The 25,170-nt window shown below is 35.3% G+C and overlaps 1 protein-coding gene across 3 annotated transcripts in view; it reads right to left on the reverse strand.

Annotated features, from left to right (window-relative positions):
* rap1gap2a (RAP1 GTPase activating protein 2a) overlaps positions 1–25,170 on the reverse strand; it is a 92,678-nt gene that overhangs the window by 56,355 nt on the left and 11,153 nt on the right. The window contains exons 1-2 of one of the 3 annotated variants that reach the window (XM_051861287.1): positions 24,508–24,590; positions 18,130–18,165 (exon numbers count right to left, since the gene is read on the reverse strand). In XM_051861287.1, the coding sequence (XP_051717247.1) occupies positions 18,130–18,165; positions 24,508–24,551 (80 nt within the window). In that variant the 5' untranslated portion in view covers positions 24,552–24,590. Of the gene's footprint in view, positions 1–18,129; positions 18,166–24,507; positions 24,591–25,170 lie in introns of those variants that run through there. The other 2 variants (XM_051861289.1, XM_051861288.1) reach the window with 2 other exon arrangements.

Genomic DNA, 25,170 nt, shown 5'->3' on the forward strand with positions numbered 1-25,170 from the left:
AAATTTATCAGAACAAGAGTACAGTAGATAGGTCTATTAGCCAGCCAAGATAGAAAAGCGTTGACGCTGTATGAAGAATGAGACAAGACAAGACAAGGTGACTGAAAGAGCAGCTGAGTATAAATCCAAGCCAAACACTACAGACAGAAATAGCCGAGCACCGCACAGGAGAAACATGTGGCCCTGGAGCCAAGCCCAGCCAAGCCAGAGCTCCTTAATGAGCACAATGCTATATAAGTGTGTGTTTATACACTTTCACACTAACACACAGGCTCTCATACAAAAAGATAGGGTCATTCACAATCTCTGAAACACACACACACTCTGGCAGCCACTTACACACACATCTACTCTTGGACCACAGCATCTTACTGATATAATTAGCTTGATGGGAACAAAAACATCTGTGACACTGATGTAGAGTTAGAGCCCACCAATAAAAAAATAAAAATAAAAAATAAAAAGCTGAAACTAAATGCTTAATGCAAAGGCAACAGGTAAATGTGACCCAGTAATTGGATAGTTACTGAGAACTCTTTACCATGGTGTCTTTAAATGGGTCATTTTAACCTTATGTTGCTCCAGGGAGACAACACTTGCACAGAGTGCATAGTAAATTGCTTTGGAAAAGACCAATTAGCCCTGTTAAATACCAAATAAGCAATATTTAAACTGTGGAAGACATAATAAAGTGAAAATAATGTTGAATTCTGTTTGTCAGTGCTAAACGCAAGTAAAGGGAAATAGTCAGCTGCTCATTGTCGCAAAATAAACCTGGACAGGTTGGCAGGTCTTGTGAAGGGGTTTATTTTTGTGATAATGGCCGGCTGAACTGTACAATATCCATATTATTTCATGGCTACTTACTAAAATCAATGAATAAATGGACATGAAATACTGATTTGAACAGAAATTATTTTATTTTACGCAAGATGAAAGCGTCTGTGGCAGTGTTATTGTTAACTAAAACTATTAAAAATCATTTTTGTTAATTGAAATAAAGATTATATATATATATATATATATATATATATATTTTTTTTTTTTTTTTTTTTTTTTTTTTTTTTTTGACCATTCTTCTAGAAGCGCTTTTGTGAGGTCAGGCAATAATGTTGAACAGTCTCCGCTCTAATTCATCCCAAAGGTGTTGTATCGGGTTGAGGTCAGGACTCTGTGCAGGCCAGTCAAGTTCCTCCACACCAAACTCGCTCATCCATGTCTTTATGGACCTTGCTTTGTACACTGGTGCGCAGTCATGTTGGAACAGGAAGGGGCCATCCCCAAACTGTTCCCACAAAGTTGGGAGCATGAAATTGTCCAAAATGTCTTGGTATGCTAAAGCATTAAGAGTTCCTTTCACTGGAACTAAGGGGCCAAGCCCAACCCCTGAAAAACAACCCCACACCATAATCCCCCCTCCACCAAACTTTACACTTGGCACAATGCAGTCAGGCAAGTACCGTTCTCCTGGCAACTGCCAAACCCAGACTCGTCCATGGGATTGCCAGACAGAGAAGCGTGAATCGTCACTCCAGAGAACACGTCTCCACTGCTCTAGAGTCCAGTGGCGGCGTGCTTTACACCACTGCATCTGACACTTTGCATTGCACTAGGTGATGCAAGGCTTGGATGCAGCTGCTCGGCCATGGAAACCCATTCCATGAAGCTCTCTACGCACTGTTCTTGAGCTAATCTGAAGGCCCATCGAAGTTTGGAGGACTGTAGCTGTTGACTCTGCAGAAAGTTGGCGACTTCTGCGCACTGTGCGCCTCAGCATGCGCTGACCCCGCTCTGTGATTTTACGTGGCCTACCACTTCGTGGCTGAGTTGCTGTTGTTCCCAATTGCTTCTACTTTGTTATGATACCACTAACAGTTGACCATGGAATATTTAGTAGTAAAGAAATTTCACGAATGGACTTACTGCACAGGTGACAACCTATAACGGTACCACGCTTGAATTCACTGAGCTCCTGAGAGTGACCCATTCTTTCACAGAGTTTTTCCATTCTAATATATATATATATATATATATATATATATATATATATATATATATATATATATATATATATATATATTATACCATACCTAAAAAACTAAAATAAAAATGAGAAATGAAATGTTGCCTTGGAAAGTAACCAACCCAGTTGCACTGAAAATGTGCCTATGGCATTGATATTACATTTCATGAACATTTATAGAGAAATGTCCAGTGAACGGTGCTAAAAGAATGTTTTTATCCAAAACAGATGAAAATGAATCTGGTAAAATTTTATATATAATGGTTGTTGTATATATCACGGCAGTTCAGAAATTAAATGTCTGGTAAAATAACATACCACCCGCACTTAACCGATAGTGTTAACAAAAGCAAATGTGAGATAAAACACATTTGCTGAAACAGCCACAACATTTTAGCTTGCTTCTACAAATCTTTAACCTTGTTCATCATGACTCGTGTTTCACTGGACTCGTACCCGAGCGCTTCGCATCACAAGTGCACTGCTGTACCAGGTGAGCTACTGAGCAAGTTTACTACATTTGAAAAGCCACACATATGGAGCTGGTTATGCCTCTGGTGTTCATTTCAGCTTGAAACTGAATGTTTCTTAATTCTTTATACATCTTTATTAAAGCAAATGTGTTTAACAAGGTGAGGTATATGTCATTCTGTGATGATGACGACCCTCTAGCGTAATGTGTTTCCAAGGCCAGGCACTCAATTTACGACTGTGTTTTTCAAACATGATTTAGGATCAAGCTGTCATCACTTAAATCTTCTTGGATCATGTCCCAATAAATGAACATTTTTTAAGACTGATTTTAATAATATATAGACTACAGAGCACTTATAATCACATAAATTAAAGAGATTAGGGTTTTCACTGTACATGTTTGTGTTAAAAGATTGCAATGCTATATTACAGTCAAGGTTAGTTCAAAGTGTATGTGCACTTGCCATTACGTATAACTCTGAATGAAATGAGACAGTAAGTTCCTGACATGTGCTCACATTTACTGTAATGATATTTGAAAGACAAAAAACACAAATTAAGAGGCCATGAATATTAATTTTTAAGTTAAATTGAGTACATAAAGTTGTGTCTATTTTTTGTTGGGTTGCCCTAGAGTACTGTTATGGCACTGCACCTGTATTTCTGTTATTACTTTGAATGTTAATAAGGATAAGGTAATTTTCCTCTGATCTAAGAACAGCGGATCCAAAGTTAATATCCAAATGAAGGTCTTCTTTGTTCTCTACGGCTTTGCCTCAGTATGCTTTCTGTAATTGTACTTGTTACACCAGTTGACTGTTTGCACAGTCACTCTGGTCCAAAAGCATCTGCAAATTGAGAAAATGCAAATGTTATGGAAATTAAAGCTCGATTTGAGAGTGACCTTTGCAAATGTCATTGATATGTAGCGCGATAACTTCTATGGAGAAATTTTGAGACAGAATTAGTGTCAAAAAGGTGTCAAACGCTTCATTTATATCAATATCTGGGTAATAGGTCACCTATTTTAAGCCTAAATCTACCTAAAACCTAAATCAAAAACATCTCAAAACAAACCTACATTGGTAAGCAGTAACTGTGTGATAACAAAGAGCTCTTTTACTGTTTTACTTTTTACATTTATAATAACTTCCACTTTACAGAAGAACCACAGTCCCACTGGGTCGAGTGAAGGATTGGTCACCTGAGGTACGGTGAGCAACATCATGAAACCAATCCCTCCAGGCTCATGCCAAAACGACACAAAGATTAAAACCTGAGGAATAAAAAACTGTCCTCTGACGTCTATTAGCTTCCAGGCAAACCCCCGAGGAGCTGTGTTTTTCCCACACCGCTCTGCTCTGAACTCAGGAGCGCAAGAATCTCATTCTCACACCTCATCATTTTATGGCAGTTTCTAACTTCATCTCTGAAAAAGAAATCGTCACTGTAATTATTAAGACCTTTCTGCTCCTACACAGGGCATCCGGGACACTGTCCGACAGATCATCTATCACTTGCAAATGTCTGCACCCTGTGGATAGGCAATATGACAGGCTGCCTGGAGGTTAACAAATCTTTCACTTATAAAAGTACTGAGTCCCTGAGAAGAGATAGATCTGTGACAAGGAACTTGGTTAATGAGTATTATACTAGAAATGAGCATCCAAATGAGGATTTTTGACAGACATAAGATGATGAAGGTATGTGGAATCAAGTTATTAGAAACTTTTTTTTTCAAGCTATTTTTTGTTTTTGTTTTTTTTACATCTGGATGACCTCATCAAACACTCTAATAGCACTAATATTTGAATAACACTGTTAAAAGCAATATTTAGCAGATTTCAAAGGGAAAATCCATCTTTAAATTTCACTTTCAATTTCAATATACACTACCGTTCGAAAATCTGAGTCAGCAAGGATGCACTAAACTGATCAATTGTGACAGTAAAGACTTCACAGTTACAAAAGATTTGTATTCCAAATAAATTCTGTTCTTTTAAACTTTATATTAATCAAAGAATTCTGAAAAAAATTATCACAGCTTCCGCAAAAAAACTGTTTTCAACATTGATATTAATAAGAACTTTTCTTGACCACTAAATCAGAATAATTTCTAAAGTATCATGTGACACCATCACACAAATAAATAGTTATTTTAAATGGAAATAATAATTGACAATTATTGCTGTTTTTACTGTGTTTTTAAAATTAAACTGAAAATTAAACATTTTTGATCAATACAGATTTTGTGAGCATATAAGATTTCAAAAACATTAACAAAAATCTTACCGGCCCCAAACTTTTGAACGTATACAATGTCTAAATTTATAGAAACTAGTTTACGTTTAACATCCTTTCACACTTAAGTTTAAAATATTCTGGCTGACCCCCCAGCGTGACTTTTTCAAGGTGACCGTTATTTAGAAAGTATCGCTTTACTGTTTCCATGGTGACGCGTCAATGCTTGTCACGTAACACACCGCAGCGCTATGTGACTGATGATTTGCTTTTATTTCTTTTTTCCTTTTTTATTCAAAATAATCACAAATTTGTTAACTATAGCATGAAATATCTGATGTTCCGATTGTCAAATATGTGCAAGTGGATGTGTTTTGCTGTTTAAACGTTAGTTGAGCTATATGCGCGATGGGCGCCGCCATGTTAGTTTGCGTCGCACAGAGAATCGGATCTGTTGGATTTACAACACGTGAATTCATCCACTTCTCCCAAAATACATGAAAGTGAGCCGGTGAACTGGGAGAAGAATAGAGTAAACTTTAAAGTTACTTTTACAATGTGTATCTGATATGAATAAAACGTGTCGTCTGATTATAATGGAAAGGATTGTTATTGCTGCTTCTATAGACATCAGTGTGTATTTTACAAACTCTAAATGCATTGTTTTGTTAGTACTCATGTGTATTTAAATGTCTGAAACATAAAATAAACATTATGTGGTTGAAAAAGCGCTCAGCGCATCTGGCATTGGCTCGGCGCCAGCCAAAGCCCGCAAGCACATTTGAATTTGGCAGTTGATCACGTGATGCGCTGAACGCTCTAATCACACAGGTGTGATTGTACGCGTCAAAGGGTTAAAAATATTGATTTTTATATTTGTGCATTTCACTGTTTTCTTCACCTAATTACCATTCATATTTATAAAAAAAAATTATATATATATATATTTATCAGTACATCACTATAGTTAATATTATCGGTTATTAGTGACATCACTGGAGACATTTCAGAGGACACGTTATTACATTTGGAAAGACTAAACCCATTTGATTTAACGATTTTTATTGTTGAATGATTTTCAATAATGTTTTTCAAAGGCAAATAGCACACTGAAATCAATGTGCTGTGAATTCATTAATAAAAATTTGGGAAGCAGATATAAAAGATGGTCTCTGAAATGTGCTACGACTGACGTTTTCTCATCTTTATGCAGCTACTAATTGCTTAGCTGCCCTTCCGTGCTGGAAAAGCAGGTTATCATCTCCAATTAATTTGGCTCAAGAGACACGGAGTGCACCATTGTTCCACGGCGGCTCAATCAAAATAAGATTCTTTCAGCGAATGCACAGATTTGCCTGAGCATTAAAGAGACTTCTGCATCTAATCTCTGTCCAATACTTTTCCCCTCTCTTTTCCTGTCTGTTTTTCTCTTGGCCAGACAGAATGTTCTTCTTCTTTTTTTTGCTCCGCTGTGATGCGTCCAGTCAACCAGACCCAGACTGATCTCCCCCTCTCCTCCTCCTCCTCCTCCCAAACCCTTTCTTCCTCTTCTGCTGCAAATGTCATTTATTTAATTTGAGTCATAAATCAATTTGGTCCCATCCTTCTGTTTGTGGAAAGGGTTGACAAAGCTTAGTCTGACAATTGTTTAGCCCCTGCCCTGATTCCCCTCAGAGAAGGGCGGATGCTCGCTGGAAGAGAGGAAGAACAACAGGATAGACTGATCGGACATGAGTAAATACCGAGTGGTCGATATGATATACAGTGCAATATACCAATACCACAGTTGTGAGGTTCCTATGTTGAAAAGTAATAGGTGAAATGGCAATAATAGCTACAAACAAGCAAGCCAACTGATTTTCTCTTTCTCTGATCTGTGACACAGACAGTAAGCAGTCACAGGCCTTAGTTTTAATAGATTTCTCTCATCATTTATGAGTGCAGATAGGAGGCATGCTGAATCCAGCTGCAGGTCTTCTTTTCATGCATATCTTTTGTAAAAAGACAGAGTGAGAGAGATTGAGAAATCAGGAACAAAGAGAAAAGGAAGAAGAGGACAACAGAGGTCAGAGTCAATTTAGCAAATATGATAGAAATTTTGGACATATCCTGTGCGGCTTGTGTCTCATTGAAAGGAGGCACGTTTTAGCCTTTATGCAAACTGGTCTTGCCTTCTCAAACCTGTTGATGGCACCTTGACTGTGCTTCTGATCCTAATATTCAGTGACAGTATCAGCTCCAATTTTTGCCAGAATGGGTATCGGTCAGACGGGACCAACCCAAGTGCGATATACTGTATGTACTCACAGTTGGCGGCCTGGCAGAAGCTAGTTATTTTACTTTATAACGTGCTAAATATGGATATTTTTCTTACACAAACACATTGCTTCGCTTTGCTTCAAAAGGCCTTTATTAAAGGGTTAGTTCACCCAAAAATGAAAAAAAAAAAAAATGTCGTTCTACACCCGTAAGACCTTCGTTCATCTTCAGAACACAAATAAAGATATTTTTGATGAAATCCGATGGCTCAGTGAGGCCTCTATTGCCAGGAATGCCACCGAACTTCAAGATTCAGAAAGGTACTCAAAACATATTTAAAACAGTTCATGTGACTACAGTGGTTCTACCTTAATATAATAAAGCGACAAAATACTTTTTGTGTGCCAAAAAAAACAAAATAACGACTTTTCAACAATATCTAGTGATGGGCTGATTTCAAAACAATGCTTCTGAGCTTTATGAATCTTTTGTTTTGAATCAGTGATTCAGATCGCGTGTCAAACTGCTGAAATCACGTGACTTTGGCGCTCCAAATCACTCATTCGAAACAAAAGATTCAAAGCAGTGTTTTGAAATCGGCCATCACTAGATTTTGTTGAAAAGTCGTTATTTTTGTAGAACGACATGAGGGTGAGTAATAAATTACATTATTTTAATTTTTAGGTGAACTAACACTTTAACCCCCCGGAGCCGTGTGGAGTACGTTTATGATTGATGGATGCACTTTTTTGAGCTTCAAAGAGGTGGTTTCCGTGCACTGCCATTGTAAAGCTTGGGAGCATCTGGGTGATTATTAATATAACTCTGATTGTATTCGTCTGAAAGAAGAAAGTCATATACACCAATGGCTTGAGGGTGAGTAAATCATGTGGTAATTTTCATTTTAAAGTGAACTAATCCTTTAATAAACCAAATAAATCAAAATAATGAGCCTTTAATCGCCTATATATAATACATAGCCTAATCAGTGCTCAAACGCAAGCATAAAGCTTGCAGCAGCGCACCAGCAAATGTAATGATTATGAATGTGACATGAAAAAAAACAGAAGGAGACTTCTGAACATTTTAATAATTCATTTATAAACCAGTGTTTTGTGTGTTTTCGGCTGCAGAGATAAAGTCACCATTCAGCATTCAAACAGCGTGTCAACGTTCGGTTACCACAGTCAGCACGGTAAAACTCTCTCCGAGATGATTCAATATTCCCATTATTATACTTGATCTGTAGATAAAGGTTTTGCATAAAATTACTTTATCTAGCTGGAGTTTATTGCTGTTTTTAATGATGTGGTACTCGCTACCGGGCGTCTGTTAGATCACAACGCTGGCATAGAGACGACTATGAATTGGCACTGTGACTGGAATTTAAAACAGTGAAGAAAAAAAATGCTCAAACTGTTAAATGGATATAATATATTTGTGCGCACAACATCTCTTCTCTTCGTGCCCTGAACTTTTTCAAAGCGTTTCGACTCATGTTGCTGTAAACATGTTATTCTACACCAGGATGCATATAAGCTTAAGTGGTTTTTGCAGCTCTGTATTGGAGCCTTTAATATTATTATAGTTTTGCTCACTAAAAGATTATTAAAAGCCTATCTTGTTCTGTCATATCTATCATATTGCTGCCCCATTAAAAACATATAAAATGAACGTCTTTTAATTTTGTATTATTTATTTTCTTAAATATAATTTTTTTACATTTACATATAGGTTACATCTAAATTTATATTAGATTTATATTTATATATAAATCTTATAAATGTGTTAGATGTATATAAATATAAATCTAATATAAATAGTATTTCATGAATGTATTTGATAAGAATACAAATAATAATTTGCTATTTGTTTTTTATTAAAATTTAGCACTTTACTTATGTTCATTTTTTTTCCCCCCCACTAAATTGTTTCATAAATGTTTAGATTTTTAAAAATTACTGTGCACTGTGTGGATTATGTTTAACACAAAAATCAGTTCATCAGGTATAGATATTCTACAATGATCAAGGAAATACAGCACTGGTATCGGATCGGTATCGGTCGATACGCAGAATTTGAAATATCAGAATTGGATCGGTTATGAAAAAATGGTATCATGTAGAATAGGTAAAGCTCCAACAGAAATGCATAAATGTGTTTCAAGAAGAAATGCACAATATAACAGTTATTGTATCGTTTATCTTTCAATATTATAGTTTTTTTTGTTGTTGTTCATTTGTCAGCAGGGGTGAACTTAACCAATGAGCGAGGTAAGTAGCCGCTTAGGGCCCCAGGGAATCGGGGGGCCCCAACAAATACCAGTCTATATATAAATTATATATAACTTATTAATTTTCTGTCACTTTTTGTATATTCAGGATATCACTATTAAAGTTTTAACATTATTATTATACCTGCACGAATGATTACAGGCCATATATTCCTAGAGAAATCAATGGATTCCCTGCATTCTCCAATGCAGAATAATCCCTAGGGGCTCCTAGATGAAGATAAGACAGTGAAGGGCATCAAACCTGCCGTGGAAGTGAGACAGCAGTTCTCAGAACATGCCCTTTGTTTCATGAGCAGAAAGCTGGTGGTCTCAAGGAGTATATATATATATATATATATATATATATATATATATATATATATATATATATACACACACACAGTCAAACCAAAAATTATTCAGACTTTTTTGATATATTTTTACTAGTGGGTGCAGGACACTATAGTTCATTTATGTAAGTGAGGATAGCAAAATAAAGTAAACTGTGACATATACCCAAAAATTCTTCATATAATGGACTACCAGTAAAATTGATAAAAATTTGAACTAAAACTTATTCAGACACTTTGACGTGACCATGTTATCTGACATAATTAAGATTAATTTTTTCTGACACAGTTTAACTCTGAGATCTTGTTATATTTTATTACCATTTTTTTAAACTATAGTGAATAAACTGTAATAATGAATGAAATGTTCAAGGTGTCTGAATATATTTTGGTGATATAATGTTAATTTACCAACCTATTGAAGTACTAATATCTGTTTTGTACCTTTGTAATACACTGACAACCACCACAAACAGGTGGTGATGAGAAAGTCACATGATCAATCAATTCATCACAAGCAGCTTTTCCACAAGCTGAAAAGGTAAATACTAATATATAGAAGGTGCACACAGTGTCATTCACACAAACACTAAACACTATCATAGTAACACACATGACATTAAAAAATGCAATAAACATTAACTTAACAACAACAGATGTAACATAAAACCCTAATGTACATAACTGATTAGAAAAAAGGGAATTCTGGGAATGTCAATTTATAGTTTTTCACTGTAAATTATACAGTGATTTGTTCTTTTTCACGTCCAAAAACTTTAAAATGAACAGTATTTTGATGTAAAATTACATTAAAGGTAAGGTTAGATCTATTACAGTTATTTGCTGTATATAGTACGGAAATTTTTCACTCAAAAAAAATGAACTTTCACTGTTGTTAGTTTCACTCAAACCACGCTTGTTCACATTACTTAAAAAACTCATGTAACTACATGAACGTAATTTAACTGAGTTGTTTCTACTAAAAATGAGTATTGTCAGCTTTTCTTAGTAAGGGTTTGTTCAGTCAACTTAACATTGCTGAGTGAAACGCACAAATTAATGTTGACATAACTAACTGGGCAGTGGATCCGTAGTTCCCAGCATGCTTTGCAAGGGACTGCATTAGGAGAGTAAATTTAGGGATTAAAGTGTTATTTTATGTGTTTTTCAGTAAAGGGAAAGATGTTGTTAGTTTATGTTAGTGTTTAATGTTCAGTTATGTTGGACATTTAGAGTAGTTTCTGTAATGTTTTTGAATTTTGTGGTTACCATTATGCAGAAGAGTGTCGCCTGTGTTTAGGCTGTGAGCCTCATATACGCATGTTTAGGATAGAATTCCTGCTCTCAATTCAATTGAGTTTATTCAATGAGTTGTTTTTTGAGCAAATAGTTCATTTAATAAGGTAAATTAAGTCAATAAATGTGTTCACCTTACGTAATAAACATATTATTAAGTAAACTGCATATATAAATATTATGTAACAGTGACATTCAAATGATTTGTATTTACTCAAAGAAATTTGTCAGCTTTACTTGAACTTCTTTTGTTCATACAACTAAATTGTTATTTGTACTAATTACTCAATATAGTTGCGTGGAACCACTTGACACTTCTTTTTTAAGTAAATCCAACAATTCATTTTCTTTGAGTGTGTTAAACAATTAACAGTTTTTTACCATAACATTTTTACAGTCTTTTACTGTTAAAATCACAATGATTTTTTTACTGTGTACAGTATACTCATGTAGGGCAAATTACAATATATACTAAAGCAAATCTCAACTTAAATCTTTGCAAAATGAAAATGTATGGCCAGCTGTAATCAGCTAAATGCGACTATAAGACGAAGATATTAAGATAGCTAACTCTCTCCAGCTATCATAGACCTCCTTGGTTGGTCACATGACTACAGCCTACACCTTGGGGGCTTAAGTGTGAATCCAAAGCAAAGACAAATGAAGCAAAAACAACCTTACTACACCATCCTCCACGTTCCCTTCTCCGTGTCCCTTTCAGAAACTCATCCTGTGGCGCCACTGCCCAGCACACGCTCATCAAAATTCATTTTCCCAAGCTGCCTGACACCACTTCAATCAATAAAAGGAGTCCTTGACATGCTTATCTTTCATGTCACTGAGGTGGTTTTTAATTTTCTACACACTGTATATGCAGTAAGTCTTCAGGCTTTGGAATGTCAGCGGGTTTTCGACGGATACGCGGATAACAGGACGTCACGATATACTTGGGGCTACGAGATGAATTCAAAACAAAAGCTGACTGACAGTTCACCCGGTGAGTGTCATATCCCAGAAGGGTTATGTGGGATTTATTCATCCAATATCACCGTAACCCCCCCACATCTCAAGGACGTTCGGCCCTTATGTGAAATCAATCAAGGCAACAACAACAAAAAAAAACATAAAAGGACTAAATCTAAACGCTCCTTTAAGATCTCCGGAGGTCTCTGTTACCCCTCCTATTCGGACAGGAGAGAACCATAAGCTATCCTCCCAGTGGGCTCTAGGCTTCTTTATGGCCCTTAAAAGCCCCATTAAAATCAAGCTGCCAGATGGTGCCCTTATCAGAGCCGTCAAAACGTTGCAATGGGGGCAGAGTAGTAAATATTTGTCAGGAGAGGAGGGCAGCTGCTTCTGAAGACAGATTTGTGGAGGAGTCATCGTCGTACACAAGTCCACAACACTGCACTCCTTCTCGGACAGATTTTGGCACTCGGCGTGTGTTTGTGTGAACGAGAGAAAGCGAGAGATGGAAAAGTAGGAGGTGAAGAGAAATAATAATTCTACAGTTGGTGATAATCATCAAGCATCTGTGGCTGTGGGTCTAATAACAATAACACAAGCTGTCTCGGCCGAAGCAATGCCAAATGCCACTGTCATCCAAAACAGCTGAACAGGGAATAGCCAAAATATTCCACAGTCCGACTTCAGGGCTGTCAATCAGCAGCAGATGTTTTCAAAGCTAATGATGAACAATGTAGCTTTCATTATGTTTGTTTTTCTCATGGCAACAAGCCCTGTCGTAGCCTGGAATGTTCTACTGTCTCTGATGTATTGCTACTCCATTGTCATGACCGTAACTCACGAGAGACCGTCTCACATTGTCAACATGCTGAGACCTATTCTTCACCACCCACAAATGATGCGACCCTCTTTCATTAAGTCATTCATTAAAAAATAAAGACATTGAGATGATACTATTATGTTAAATTATGCAAATTTTGAATGCGTCAGCTGCAGCCTAACTTCAACTTCTACTTGAAGCCTTCACAGCAAACACCTGTTAAATGAGTTTCGTTTCATTTTATGAATTTCAAATTCAATATAAGATCTCTTAATGCACATTCTTAGTCTTAATGTGAACAATTTATCCATTAAAAATATCAAAATAATAACTTGATCTAAAACAACTTTCCTTTTCCGCTGATGTCACACACGGCTGCAGCAACTATATAATGTTAACTAATAGCCAATTAGCTCTTTAGACACTGTTGTAAACTCCTATAGGTTTGGCTCCATTCTGGTATACTGTATAACACCCACTTTTCATGATCTCATCAAATCCTAGTGGCTAAAATCAAATCTTGTCCTACATTTTTTTCTCATTGGTTATACCGTTTCACTCAAAAATTCACATTATGAACTAAAATGGGTTGCAAACAGCAAGTCAAACCACAGTAATTCGCTTTGTAAATTTAAATTACATTATTATTATTATTATTATTATTATTACTACTACTGAATCGAATAGAGTTGCAAACAGCAATTCAAACAGCAGTAATTTAATTTGTACGTTTTTATGAAAATAAAAGTAATAATATTAATTCTAGCCTATTTGAATGTAAATATTATTATTATCATCAATAATAGTAGTATAATTAATATATTTAATAATATATTATTAATTTATAAAAGTAATTATATAAAAATAATAGTAATAATAGTAATAAATCAAATCATATTAAATATTACATTATTATTATTATTATTATTATTATTATTATAATAATTACTGAACCCAAAAGAGTTGCAAAAAGGAACTCAAACAGTAGTAATTTGATGTGTAAGTTTATGAAAATAAAAGCAATAATAATTTTAATTTTAGTCTATTTGAATGTAAATATTATTAGTATTATTATTGTTATTATTATCATCAATAATAGTAGTATAATTATTATATAAAATAATATATTAATTAATATAATTAATAATAATAAATAAATAAAATCATATTAAATATTACATTGTTATTATTATTATTATTATTGTTAATATTATAATTACTGAACCGAAAAGAGTTGCAAAAAAGAATTCAAATAGCAGTAATTTACTTTGTAAGTTTATATGACAATAAAAAATATTATATAATTATTTTTTTTTTCAATTTAAATATTATTATTAATAATCATATAGTAGTATAATTATTATTACATTTAATATTATATTATTAATTAAAATATTACATAATACTAATAGTAATAATAAATAAAACCACATTAAATATTACATTATTATTATTATTGAACTGGAAAGAGTTGCAAACAGCAATTCAAACAGCGGTAATTTACTTTGTGAGTTTATATGACAATAAAAATTATATTATTAATTTTATTTTAATATTATTATTATAATTATTATTAATCATATTACTATAATTATTATTATATTATTAATTAAAATATTACATAATACTAATAGTAATAGTAATAATAAATAAAACCACATTGAATATTACATTATTATTATTATTATTATTATTGAACCGGAAAGATTTGCAAACAGCAATTTAAACTGCAGTAATTTACTTTGTAAGTTTATATGATAATAAAAGTAATAACATTGATTTTTTTTAGACTTAAATGTTATTATAATTAATACTAGTAGTATAATTATTATTATATTTAACATTATATTATTAATTAATGTATCATGTAATAATAGTAATAATAAATACAATCATATTAAATATTACATTATTATCATTTTTACTATTATTATTAATTCGTACATTAACAGGTAGTGCACAGTGCTAGCAATGTTGAGGTCACGGCATGGGTTCAATTCCCAGGGAACACACATAATGATAAAATGCAGACCTTGAAAACTGCAAGTAGCTTTTGGGGGGTGGGGGGAGTGTATGAATAAATATAACAATGTCATCTTGAAAGAAACAGAAACATTCAACAACACTGCCCTCTGGAGGACAATTACTAAAAAAAACTGATTGTCTATGCGTTATACATTCATCTCTGCTGCCCTCTAGTGCCAAACAAGTGTGAGAGCTCACTTAAACCTATTATAAATATATTATGCAAGTGTATGCAAATTGTTCTCATAAATCCTTACAAAAAAGGTCTAACTTGGCCCCTAGGCACAAAGCAGGATATTTTAGTGAATAAACAGATTTAGTGTATAGAAACTTTACAGAGTTTTGGGGGAACCAAGTGAGATTTGTGTACATATCCGTGAATGAATGACTGATGGATTAATTAATTAATATGTTACATTAAATGTGCAAAGAAAAATACCTGCAGAAGGTCAGAGCAGAGATAAATTTATGCTCCTTGACATTTAACATTTTCGTAAGAGAGCAAACTCATCTCCATACCGTCTGGAGTTGTGTGTTGTTGCTCTCTGTCTCTGTTCAGTGTAATGGGTAATTGTAGGTTTATGCCTATAATTGCCTCCTGTAGGACTACAGGCATAATTGAGACAGCTGCAGATGTGGCTGGAGACACAGCGCCATCCCAGAAGACACTGCATTGAGCAGTCATACCGCTCTCAGATCAGCCAAAACAGCAGTTCAGCCCAATACTCCCTTGATACATGCACAGTAATGACTCAGTCTGAGCGCTCTCGGTGGTCTTTTCAGTCTAAACAGCCCATTTCAAGTCTATAGTCTCACACAGCAGAAGGTTTCAGGGACAGATTGCTGACCCAGGACCAAATTAGTTTATAGATAAAGGACAACAGTCTTTCAGAGTCATTTAATGTCACCGCTGTCAGCCATTCGCAGCACCCCTGTAGAACAGGCTGTTGGGTCCAATATTAGATCATTATGGGGGAGATAATTAAATCACATACTGGGGATGTGATCAATTGTGACGGATAAAACAGCTTTTCAGGCACGGTCTCATTTAGGTGTCCGATGTTTTACCTCCAGTCCTGTATCAAGATAGCAATCTAATACAACTTAATTCCCTGTTAAACTGGGCATTTATGGTTTAAACACCTTTTTTAAAGCATTTTTAAGAAAGAAAGAAACAAAGAAATAGAAAATGGAAATATACTATCCCACAGCTAAGAAAAAACAATTGAGAACCCTTCAATATCTTTTGTTTGTTTGTTAAATTGTTAAAATCTCCTAGGTAGAAGATTAAATAGAGATTGATTGGAGACTATTACTTAAATTGAGATGTTTCTCAAGAGTCTCCTCTAGAGTTATCAGATGCTGTACTTGGATTACTTGCAAGATAATCTGTCAAAAAAGTCAAAGATCTCAAATCAAATCTCAAATCTCAATATGAACTCATTAAATTCTTCCAAGATGAAATTATCTATCCTATGCAATCCACATTCATTTTTTAGCTCTTACTGTATCAACACCCTATGTTATTTCTGAGGAGTTTTAGGAGAAACATCTGAAACAAAACTGACACTTAAATGAGACCTAACTGAGATCCCCATTAGGTCTCCCAAATGTAACCTATTAACAATTTTCCTCTGTGATCTTTCTTAAAGCAGAAATGGATATTCTCATTTAAATCTTTTATATAATTTACTATATGTGACCATGGACCACAAAACCAGTCATAAGGGTCAATTTTTTGAAATTGATCTGAAATCTGGAATCTGAGGGTGCAAAAAAAATCTAAATATTGAGAAAGTCCTTAGCAACACATATCCACTCACAAAAATACATTTGTAATATATTTACGGTAAGATATTTACAAAATATCTTCATGAAAACATGATCTTTACTTAATATCCTAATGATTTTTGGCATAAAAGAAAAATCGATAATTTTGACCCATACAGTGTATCGTTGGCTATTGCTACAAATATACCCATGTGACTTATGACTGGTTTTGTGGTCCAGAATCACATATTATAATGTTCTTATAATATAAATATAAAGCATTTATATTCATTAAAATAATTATTATAGAATTTGTATACAGAGTACAATACCGTTCAATAGTTTGGAATCAGTAAAATGTTTTTTAAAAAATGCATTTTGATCAAAAATACAGTAAAAACAGTTATATTGTGAAATATTATTACAATTTTAAATAACTGTTTTCTATTTTAATATATTTTAAAATGTAATTTATTCCTGCGATGGAAAAGCTGAATTTTCAGCATAATTACTCCAGTCTTCAGTGTCACATGATCCTTCAGAAATCATTTTTATATGCTGATTTGCTGCTCAAGAAACATTTATCACCAACGCTGAGAATGGCACAAGTGCTAAACAAATATGCAAACGCAACATTAAAAAAAATACTCAAAACTTGAGGAAAGCCAGAAGCAAAAACAGGAAAAACTCACCAGATTTTGCGAGGCATCTTACACATTCAGAGCTGCACTCAAAATATACTGCTCTCTCCTCTCAGTCTCTCTATTTCAGTCTCTCCCTCTCTGTCCTTCCATTTCTAAAGCATATTCACATAACACTAAGCTTTATTACATAAACAAAAGCACCTGCATAAACAGGCAGACACACAGGGCCTGATTATGCTGTTCCTCTAATGTGGCCCTGTCCTTCAGTTAGAGAGAGCCGACCATTCACTTTGTAGTTGCAGATGCGATGGGGGGAAATCATTGGTTAGACTCTGCCTGGCAAAGCACAGCCCTACATAGACAACCAGCCCAGACACACTGACCTGTTCTAATACACACACACCTTTTTTTGATGGTCCTTCCTTGCATTGTTAATACATTTCCATGGAGACCAATATAAATAGTAAGCAGCGACAACAGGAATTGTTATTCGTGACAGAAACACACACTGAGACACAAAAAGAAATGTGACATGACAAAATCTGAAGGTATATAGTGTACTGAAAAAACTGAGCATGCTGTCCTTCTCACACACACATGCACACACAAAGGCCACCTGTGTTAATCCACAGCGGGGGGCTTTGATGTCGGTCCGTTTCTGTCTATACCGAGCTCACGATTATTGCCTCCACTCCTCCGCTCGCCTCTCTTTTATCCCCGTCCCTCCCCACCAGACAGGCTGATAGACACTCGAAGGTTGAGACGGTCATACAGAACAGGTATGTGTGAAGATCTTGCACCAAAGACTTCACACAAAGTCGGATTAGCATGGGCACAGGGAGTGAAATGATTGCTGGATCAATGGCAGATGTATTGACTGAATATTCAAGTGTGTCATTAAGACGGAGATTTAGATAGATCAAGTTCATTCGACACACACACACACACACACACACACACACACACAAAGAGAGAGAGAGACTCACCGGGTTCTCAGGGCGGCAATGCCGGACTTGTCAATCCTGAGAGAGAAAAGGAGAGAAAAAATACTTAATTAAAAAAATAAAAGATGAAAATCATCTTTGAGACAATAAGATACACCTGCTTTTTAACCTGAAAATATATATATGTATATTCCTGATAAATGGGAATCCTCTTATTATATAATTAATTAATAAGCCATAAATGCTGTCAATAACTAAATTGTCATACAGCTGTCCAACACAAAATTCTAATACTGAAAAAAGTCACAAAAATTATTTATGATAATTTGGCCCTAATTCTGTCATCCCTTTTTATTCAAGTACATGTCATTTGACTTGTTCTATATATCTCCAGACTTTTGAAGTCAGATGACAGCTTTGTGTGAGAAATTTACTGAAATTTAAGTCATTATTTACTAAATATCTTGCCCTTTGCTGCAGCAGGATAAACATTCATCTAAACTGGTTTTGTGTTTCAATAAAGAAAGTCAGTCATATGAGAAAGAATGAGAAAGAAAGAATATGAGAAAGAAAGTTCAAAATGATTTAGCAAATATGATCTAAACAAGCTGTTGCTGTTGTGCTAGGTGGAAGATGAAATCAAAATTATTCAACCCCCTGAACCCATTTTGCTGCTGAGAACAAAATTTTATGAAAACAATTCACCAAAGGCATAAGTAAACTATTATACAAAGTATAATACACATTTGAGTGATTCCGAGAATCTAAAGTTGATGAAAAAAGAAAGAAAAAAAAATCAAACTGGCTCTAAACATACGAGTACAAAATTATTCAATCCCCAAGTGTCACATTTTGTGCAGAATCTTTTATTCTTTATAACCTCCAATAAACTCTGCCTGTAAGTGCTTAGAAGCTTCTGTCACCACTCTACTGCAGTCTTGGCCCATCCCTCGCTTTAAAAGCTTCTAGATCACTGATAGTCTTTGGTTTCTACAAATTCCACCAAATATTTTCAATGAGATTTCAATCTGAAGACTGTACAGGCCACTCAAGAACATTCACGACTGATCTCTGAACCAAGCTTAGGTAGATTTGGACGTATACTTTGGGATGACTGTCCTGCAGGAAAGTCCATTGATCATCAAGCTTCAGTCTCTGCACCGAAGGCATCACCATCTTTGCCAAAATGGCTTGATACTTCAAAGAATTCATGATGTCCTTCATACAGTCAAGATTTCTACTTCCTGCAACAGCAAAGAACCCCAAAACAAGACTGGACCACCTCCATGTTTGACAATGGAGATGGTGTTCTTCTGCTCGTAAGCTTTGCCTTTTTCGCACCAGACGTACCGCTGATCCATGGTTCCGAAAAGTTCCAGTTTGGTCACATCCCTATTAATTCAAATAAAATAAATAAAATAAATTATCCAAATTAATTTAAGCATATTCAAATCAGCCTTTTATGTTCGTCTTAGTCAAGAGTGGCATTCGGCAAAGCCGCAAAGCTTATGAGCAGAAGAACACCATCTCCATTGTCAAACATGGAGGTGGTCCAGTCTTGTTTTGGGGTTCTTTGCTGTTGCAGAAGTAGAAATCTTGACTGTATGAAGGACATCATGAATTCTTTGAAGTATCAAGCCATTTTGGCAAAGATGGTGATGCCTTCGGTGCAGAGACTGAAGCTTGATGATCAATTGGACTTTCCTGCAGGACAGTCGTCCCAAAGTATACATCCAAATCTACTAAAGCTTGGTTCAGGGATCAGTCGTGAATGTTCTTGAGTGGCCTGTACAGTCTTCAGATTGAAATCTCATTGAAAATATTTGGTGGAATTTGTAGAAAGCAGTGGTAACATGGAAACCAAAGACTATCAGTGATCTAGAAGCTTTTAAAGCGAGGGATGGGCCAAGACTGCAGTAGAGTGGTGACAGAAGCTTCTAAGCACTTACAGGCAGAGTTTATTGGAGGTTATAAAGAATAAAAGATTCTGCACAAAATGTGACTTTTGGGGGTTGAATAATTTTGTACACGTATGTTTAGAGCCAGTTTGATTTTTTCATTTACTTTAGATTCTCGGAATCACTCAAATGTGTATTAATAAACTTTGTATAATAGTTTACTGATGCCTTTGATGAATTGTTTTCATAAAATTTTGTTCTCAGCAGCAAAATGTCTTGCAGGTTAAGGAGTTTGAATAATTTTGATTGCAACTGTATGTGTGTGTGTATATATATATATATATATATATAAATTAAAATTAATTAAAATCTACTTTTTCTGGGTCTGAACTATGTATTGTGCATGACGAAGCAGCAGATCAGATGAAATGGTCTGCCTACGACCTTGGATGAGTATTTACTCCTGTTTAATTTGTTTCTCTGTTCTAATTTCTTGAGTTTTTTGTGTAATTCTGCTGAGGCCCTAATTGCTGCCATTAAGCCTGATGTGAAGAACAGCATGAGGTTTATCATTTCAGCTAAATGAGTGATGAGCCAAACACATGCTGGTAATTTGCTGGCACCATGGAGAAAGAGTTTATATTTCTGTTTCACATTCAAAAAAACATTCCAGATTTACATATCATATCCCTACAACACGAGTTTCAGAGAACCGTTTGCAAGAATTAAGGACATTTCAAACATTTTGTCCATTTTCAACATGTGAACATTTACAGCCCGATGACGAAAGCGAGATGTTCTATTCCATTCAGAGGGTCAACCGTCAATCATTGACCTTTACCTGCAGCACACACAGCTGGATACATAAGAATACAAAAGAGGAGTTGACTTATTAATTTTCTCTAAGAAACAAGTCCATTGTGCCTTAAATTAGCTTGTCCACTGTGCCTTCAATCAACTCAAAATTGAAGCGATGTAGATAAATGTGTATATTTCAGCAACCTTCACAGCAGAAAGCAAAAAGAAACCAGTTTTGCAAGTCAGATTTTTTGATTTGATTGTATTTTGATTATCTGTCTCACTGAAACATGCTCTCTACAATGAAACTCATATTACTTAGAGCTACTGAGAGCATTACTCAGAGCAGCCAGTGACGCTCATGTAAGCAAAGGTGTGAGATATGAAAGCTGGTATCGTCACGGCCCCAGTTGTGACGCAGTCATCTAATCAGTGTGCATTGTCAGATACGACAAGCTTTGTCACTCTGCATCACTATCAGAGCATCAACACTGGCCCACTACAAAGCACAGAGGTGGACCACCATTAAAACTGCAACAGCTGGCATACTCATTATGCACTGCAACTGCATTAATGTATGAAAAGGTGGCACTAAAAAGGTTGATATCAGCTTCTTTGCTTTAACTTAAATGGTTAGTTCACCCAAAATTTAAAATTCTGTCATTAATTACCCACCCTCATGTCGTTCTAAACCCGCAAGACCTTCGTTCATCTTCGGAACACAAATTAAGATATTTTTTATGAAATCTGAGAGCTTTCTGATCTCCCTATACACAGCAACGTCATAACCAATTTTAAGGCCCAGGAAGGTAGTAAAGACATTGTTAAAGGGTTAGTTCACCCAAAAATGAAAATAATGTCATTTATTACTCACCCTCATGTCGTTCCACACCCGTAAGACCTTCGTTAATCTTCGGAACACAAATTAAGATATTTTTGTTGAAATCCGATGGCTCGGTGAGGCCTGCATAGCCAGCAATGACATTTCCTCTCTCAAGATCCATTAATGTACTAAAAACATATTTAAATCAGTTCATGTGAGTACAGTGGTTCAATGTTAATATTATAAAGTGACGAGAATATTTAAACTAAATAACGACTTTTCAAAACACTGCTTCATGAAGCTTCGAAGCGTTATGAATCTTTTGTGTCGAATCAGCGGTTCAGAATGCCAAAGTCACATGATTTCAGCAGTTTGGCGGTTTGACACGCGATCCGAATCATGATTCGACACAAAAGATTCATAACGCTCCAAAGCTTCAGGAAGCAGTGTTTTGAAATCGGCCATCACTATATAAGTCGTTATTTTGGTTTTTTTGGCGCACCAAAAATATTCTCGTCGCTTTATAATATTAATATTGAACCACTGTACTCACATGAACTGATTTAAATATGTTTTTAGTACATTAATGGATCTTGAGAGAGGAAATGTCATTGCTGGCCTCACTGAGTCATCGGATTTCAACAAAAATATCTTAATTTGTGTTACGAAGATGAACGCAGGTCTTACGGGTGTGGAACAGCATGAGGGTGAGTAATAAATGACATTATATTCATTTTTGGGTGAACTAACCCTTTAAAATAGTCCATGTGACTACAGTGCAGTGGTTCAACCTTAATGTTTTGAGGCGTTCATAACATAAGGTGCTATATAAATAAAACATATTATTATTATTATTATTTATTCTTTCCCTCTGCTGTTCTCATTTTTTTTCCTTCCACTCAAAGACAATTTCTGTGAACTATTCATCTCCATGCATACAGATTATTCCCTTAGATTCTGCATTTAGTAGAGTTCATTCCTCAAAGTGTCACAGGTGCGTTTAGATAATCAATGCATGATGCAGAATGACAGAGAATCTTTAATAAACACAAGAGTGACAAATGAACGAATGAGAACAAAGGTAAAACAGTAGTTGCGACACAAATGATGCACTATACACTATGCACTTGTATACTATGTTCTTATGCACTTTGTACTCATCTGTGTAGTGAGTGAACTTTATAAGGTTATTTTGTCATTTAACAACAGACGGACACTAATAGCCCCTCCCCCTCCACTACGTAATTAAAGCTGCAACAGTTGAGTGCATGAAGTGTCCAACATTCCACACTTCGTTTTTTCCGATAATTAAGTGCATCATCCGGGTATTTAAAGTGTACTTTTTCTTTTTGTAATTTTCAGTGTGAACACTTACTTGCACTATTTATACTTAAAAATGTCATACAATAGTGCATAAGTACGCAAATAGTGACACACCTAGTGACAAGGTAAATAAACCATGACAAAGAAACTAAACAGTCAAACTGAATTTAACAAGACATGAACGTGACACAAAGACATTGTAAATATCTCATACTGCACCTGTTTGAAAAGCCAAAGCAGAAAGCACTTTGATCTGTCAAAATAATATTACAAATAATAATAATTAAGTTGTTAATAGGGCTGCACAATATCGTTTTAGCATCAATATCGTGATCTGCAATTGTCTCATCGCAGGATGATGTCTGGTATAGGGATCATTAATCCGTACAGACCAGGCACCACGGTTCAAAACGCATGTGATTCTCGGATTAATTGCAAAGTTTGACCATCATACAATTAAAGTTTATCATTTGAACGTGATTTAGGTCCTGTCATTTTAAACATTTGAGCGCACAAAGACGCGAAATAGAACTCAATTCTGAACGTGCGGCTCTTACACACACACACAGAGAGCCACGCAGATGCACGTGAACACCGAAAGCCGTTCTCTTTCATGTCTATTTGTGCATGAACACATGCAAAAAAAAAAAAAAAGTCAAAATGCACCATTGAGTATCCCCGTAAACACAGTTGCTTATTGCTTAGGTGAACTAAACTATTGAGAAAGAAAACCGGATGTGTAACAGAGTTTTGAATCCACGCATTCAGTCTTAAAGTGACAGCAGCCTATATTCCTGCTGCTTTCTGTGTCATGAATGTTAATAAAACAACAAAAGACAAAGAGAAAAATCACTTTCGTAGTTTTAACACAGATTAATTATATTTATACAGTTGAAGACTATGTAGTGTTAAAAAATAAATAAATAACATAATACATGATAAACTCTTTTCAACATTAATAACAATAAGAAATATTTCTTTAGCACCAAATCCGCATATTATAATAAAAGATCATGTGACGCTGATTCCCATTCTTACAAGCTCTAATTCCGATCTCTACAAGGACGTGACACTTTTTGTTGAAATCCCATCATTACGGTAATTACAACATGCCCTGAACGCACCTTAAATTGCAGCTTTGCCATCATCACAGGAATAAATTACATTTTAAAATAGAACGGTTATTTTGAAAATTGTTCATTTTTTACCATTTCACTGTGTTTACTGTGACACTTTTAAAAAATCTATTAAAAATAAAGAAATCTAAAACAGAATTCTTTACTAGATGGACAGTTTTACCTAGCTTGATGATGTACTCCCCCAAAACAACTTGAAAAATATCTAAATTAAAACATTAAAAGTGTATTATAAAAAAGGAAATATAGCCATGTACAATTTGCCATCTTTTACTACAAATCAAGTGATTATATGCAGGGCTTTCTATTAGCAAAGAAAAATGAACAGATGCATTTATCTATCTCATTCTATCAAAAACTCAAATGCACTGAGCTGAACTGTACTTGACTGAAGTGCAAGTTTTCACAGTTTGAGGCTAGAGAGAAACAAAGAGTATCCTACCATCCAAAGCCCCCAAATGACACACTTCTTTTCCTCCTGTACATGCTGACCACGCCACTTTCTCTCTCTGTCCTTCTCTTTCTTTGTCAGTGACAGACAGAAGACTTCACTTGTCCTTCCACTCTTTTAGGGCAGGCCACCAGGGGGAAGAGTAAGGGACAAGAGGGAAGGAAAGCTGACGTCTCCTCCTACCTGTTTTCCATCCCTAACCACCACCACCCACTTCACCTCCCTCTATATTTTATAAATGTGTCTGTGTGTGGCTTTTTAGGTCACACCAGCAACTCATTATATCCAGCACAGGAAGTACAGCAACATTAATGTAATGACTTCAATTGATCCCAAAGAGATTTTTAGTGGATGCATGATGCCATTTCCCCTCAAGTTGTAACTTTTTTCCACTAATATCTGATATTTAGCACAATACCTCACTTGCCTGTGTGAAATCGCTTAAATAAAATCAGTGCCATTTGTTTTGATGTTTTATAATGTGACGCACTGACATTCATACATTTTTAAAGGTGCAGTAAGTGATTTCTGAGAAACTGTTGAAAGTGGATCGGACCAAGCACCGCAACACTTGTAGCCAATCAGCAGTAGGGGGCGTGTCCACTCATGATGGGGGAGAAGAAGGAGATTTGAAGAAAGACTGTAGAAAGAGAA

The sequence above is a fragment of the Ctenopharyngodon idella genome, chromosome 15 (genome assembly GCF_019924925.1).
Source record: "Ctenopharyngodon idella isolate HZGC_01 chromosome 15, HZGC01, whole genome shotgun sequence".
Taxonomy (NCBI): Eukaryota; Metazoa; Chordata; class Actinopteri; order Cypriniformes; family Xenocyprididae; genus Ctenopharyngodon; species Ctenopharyngodon idella.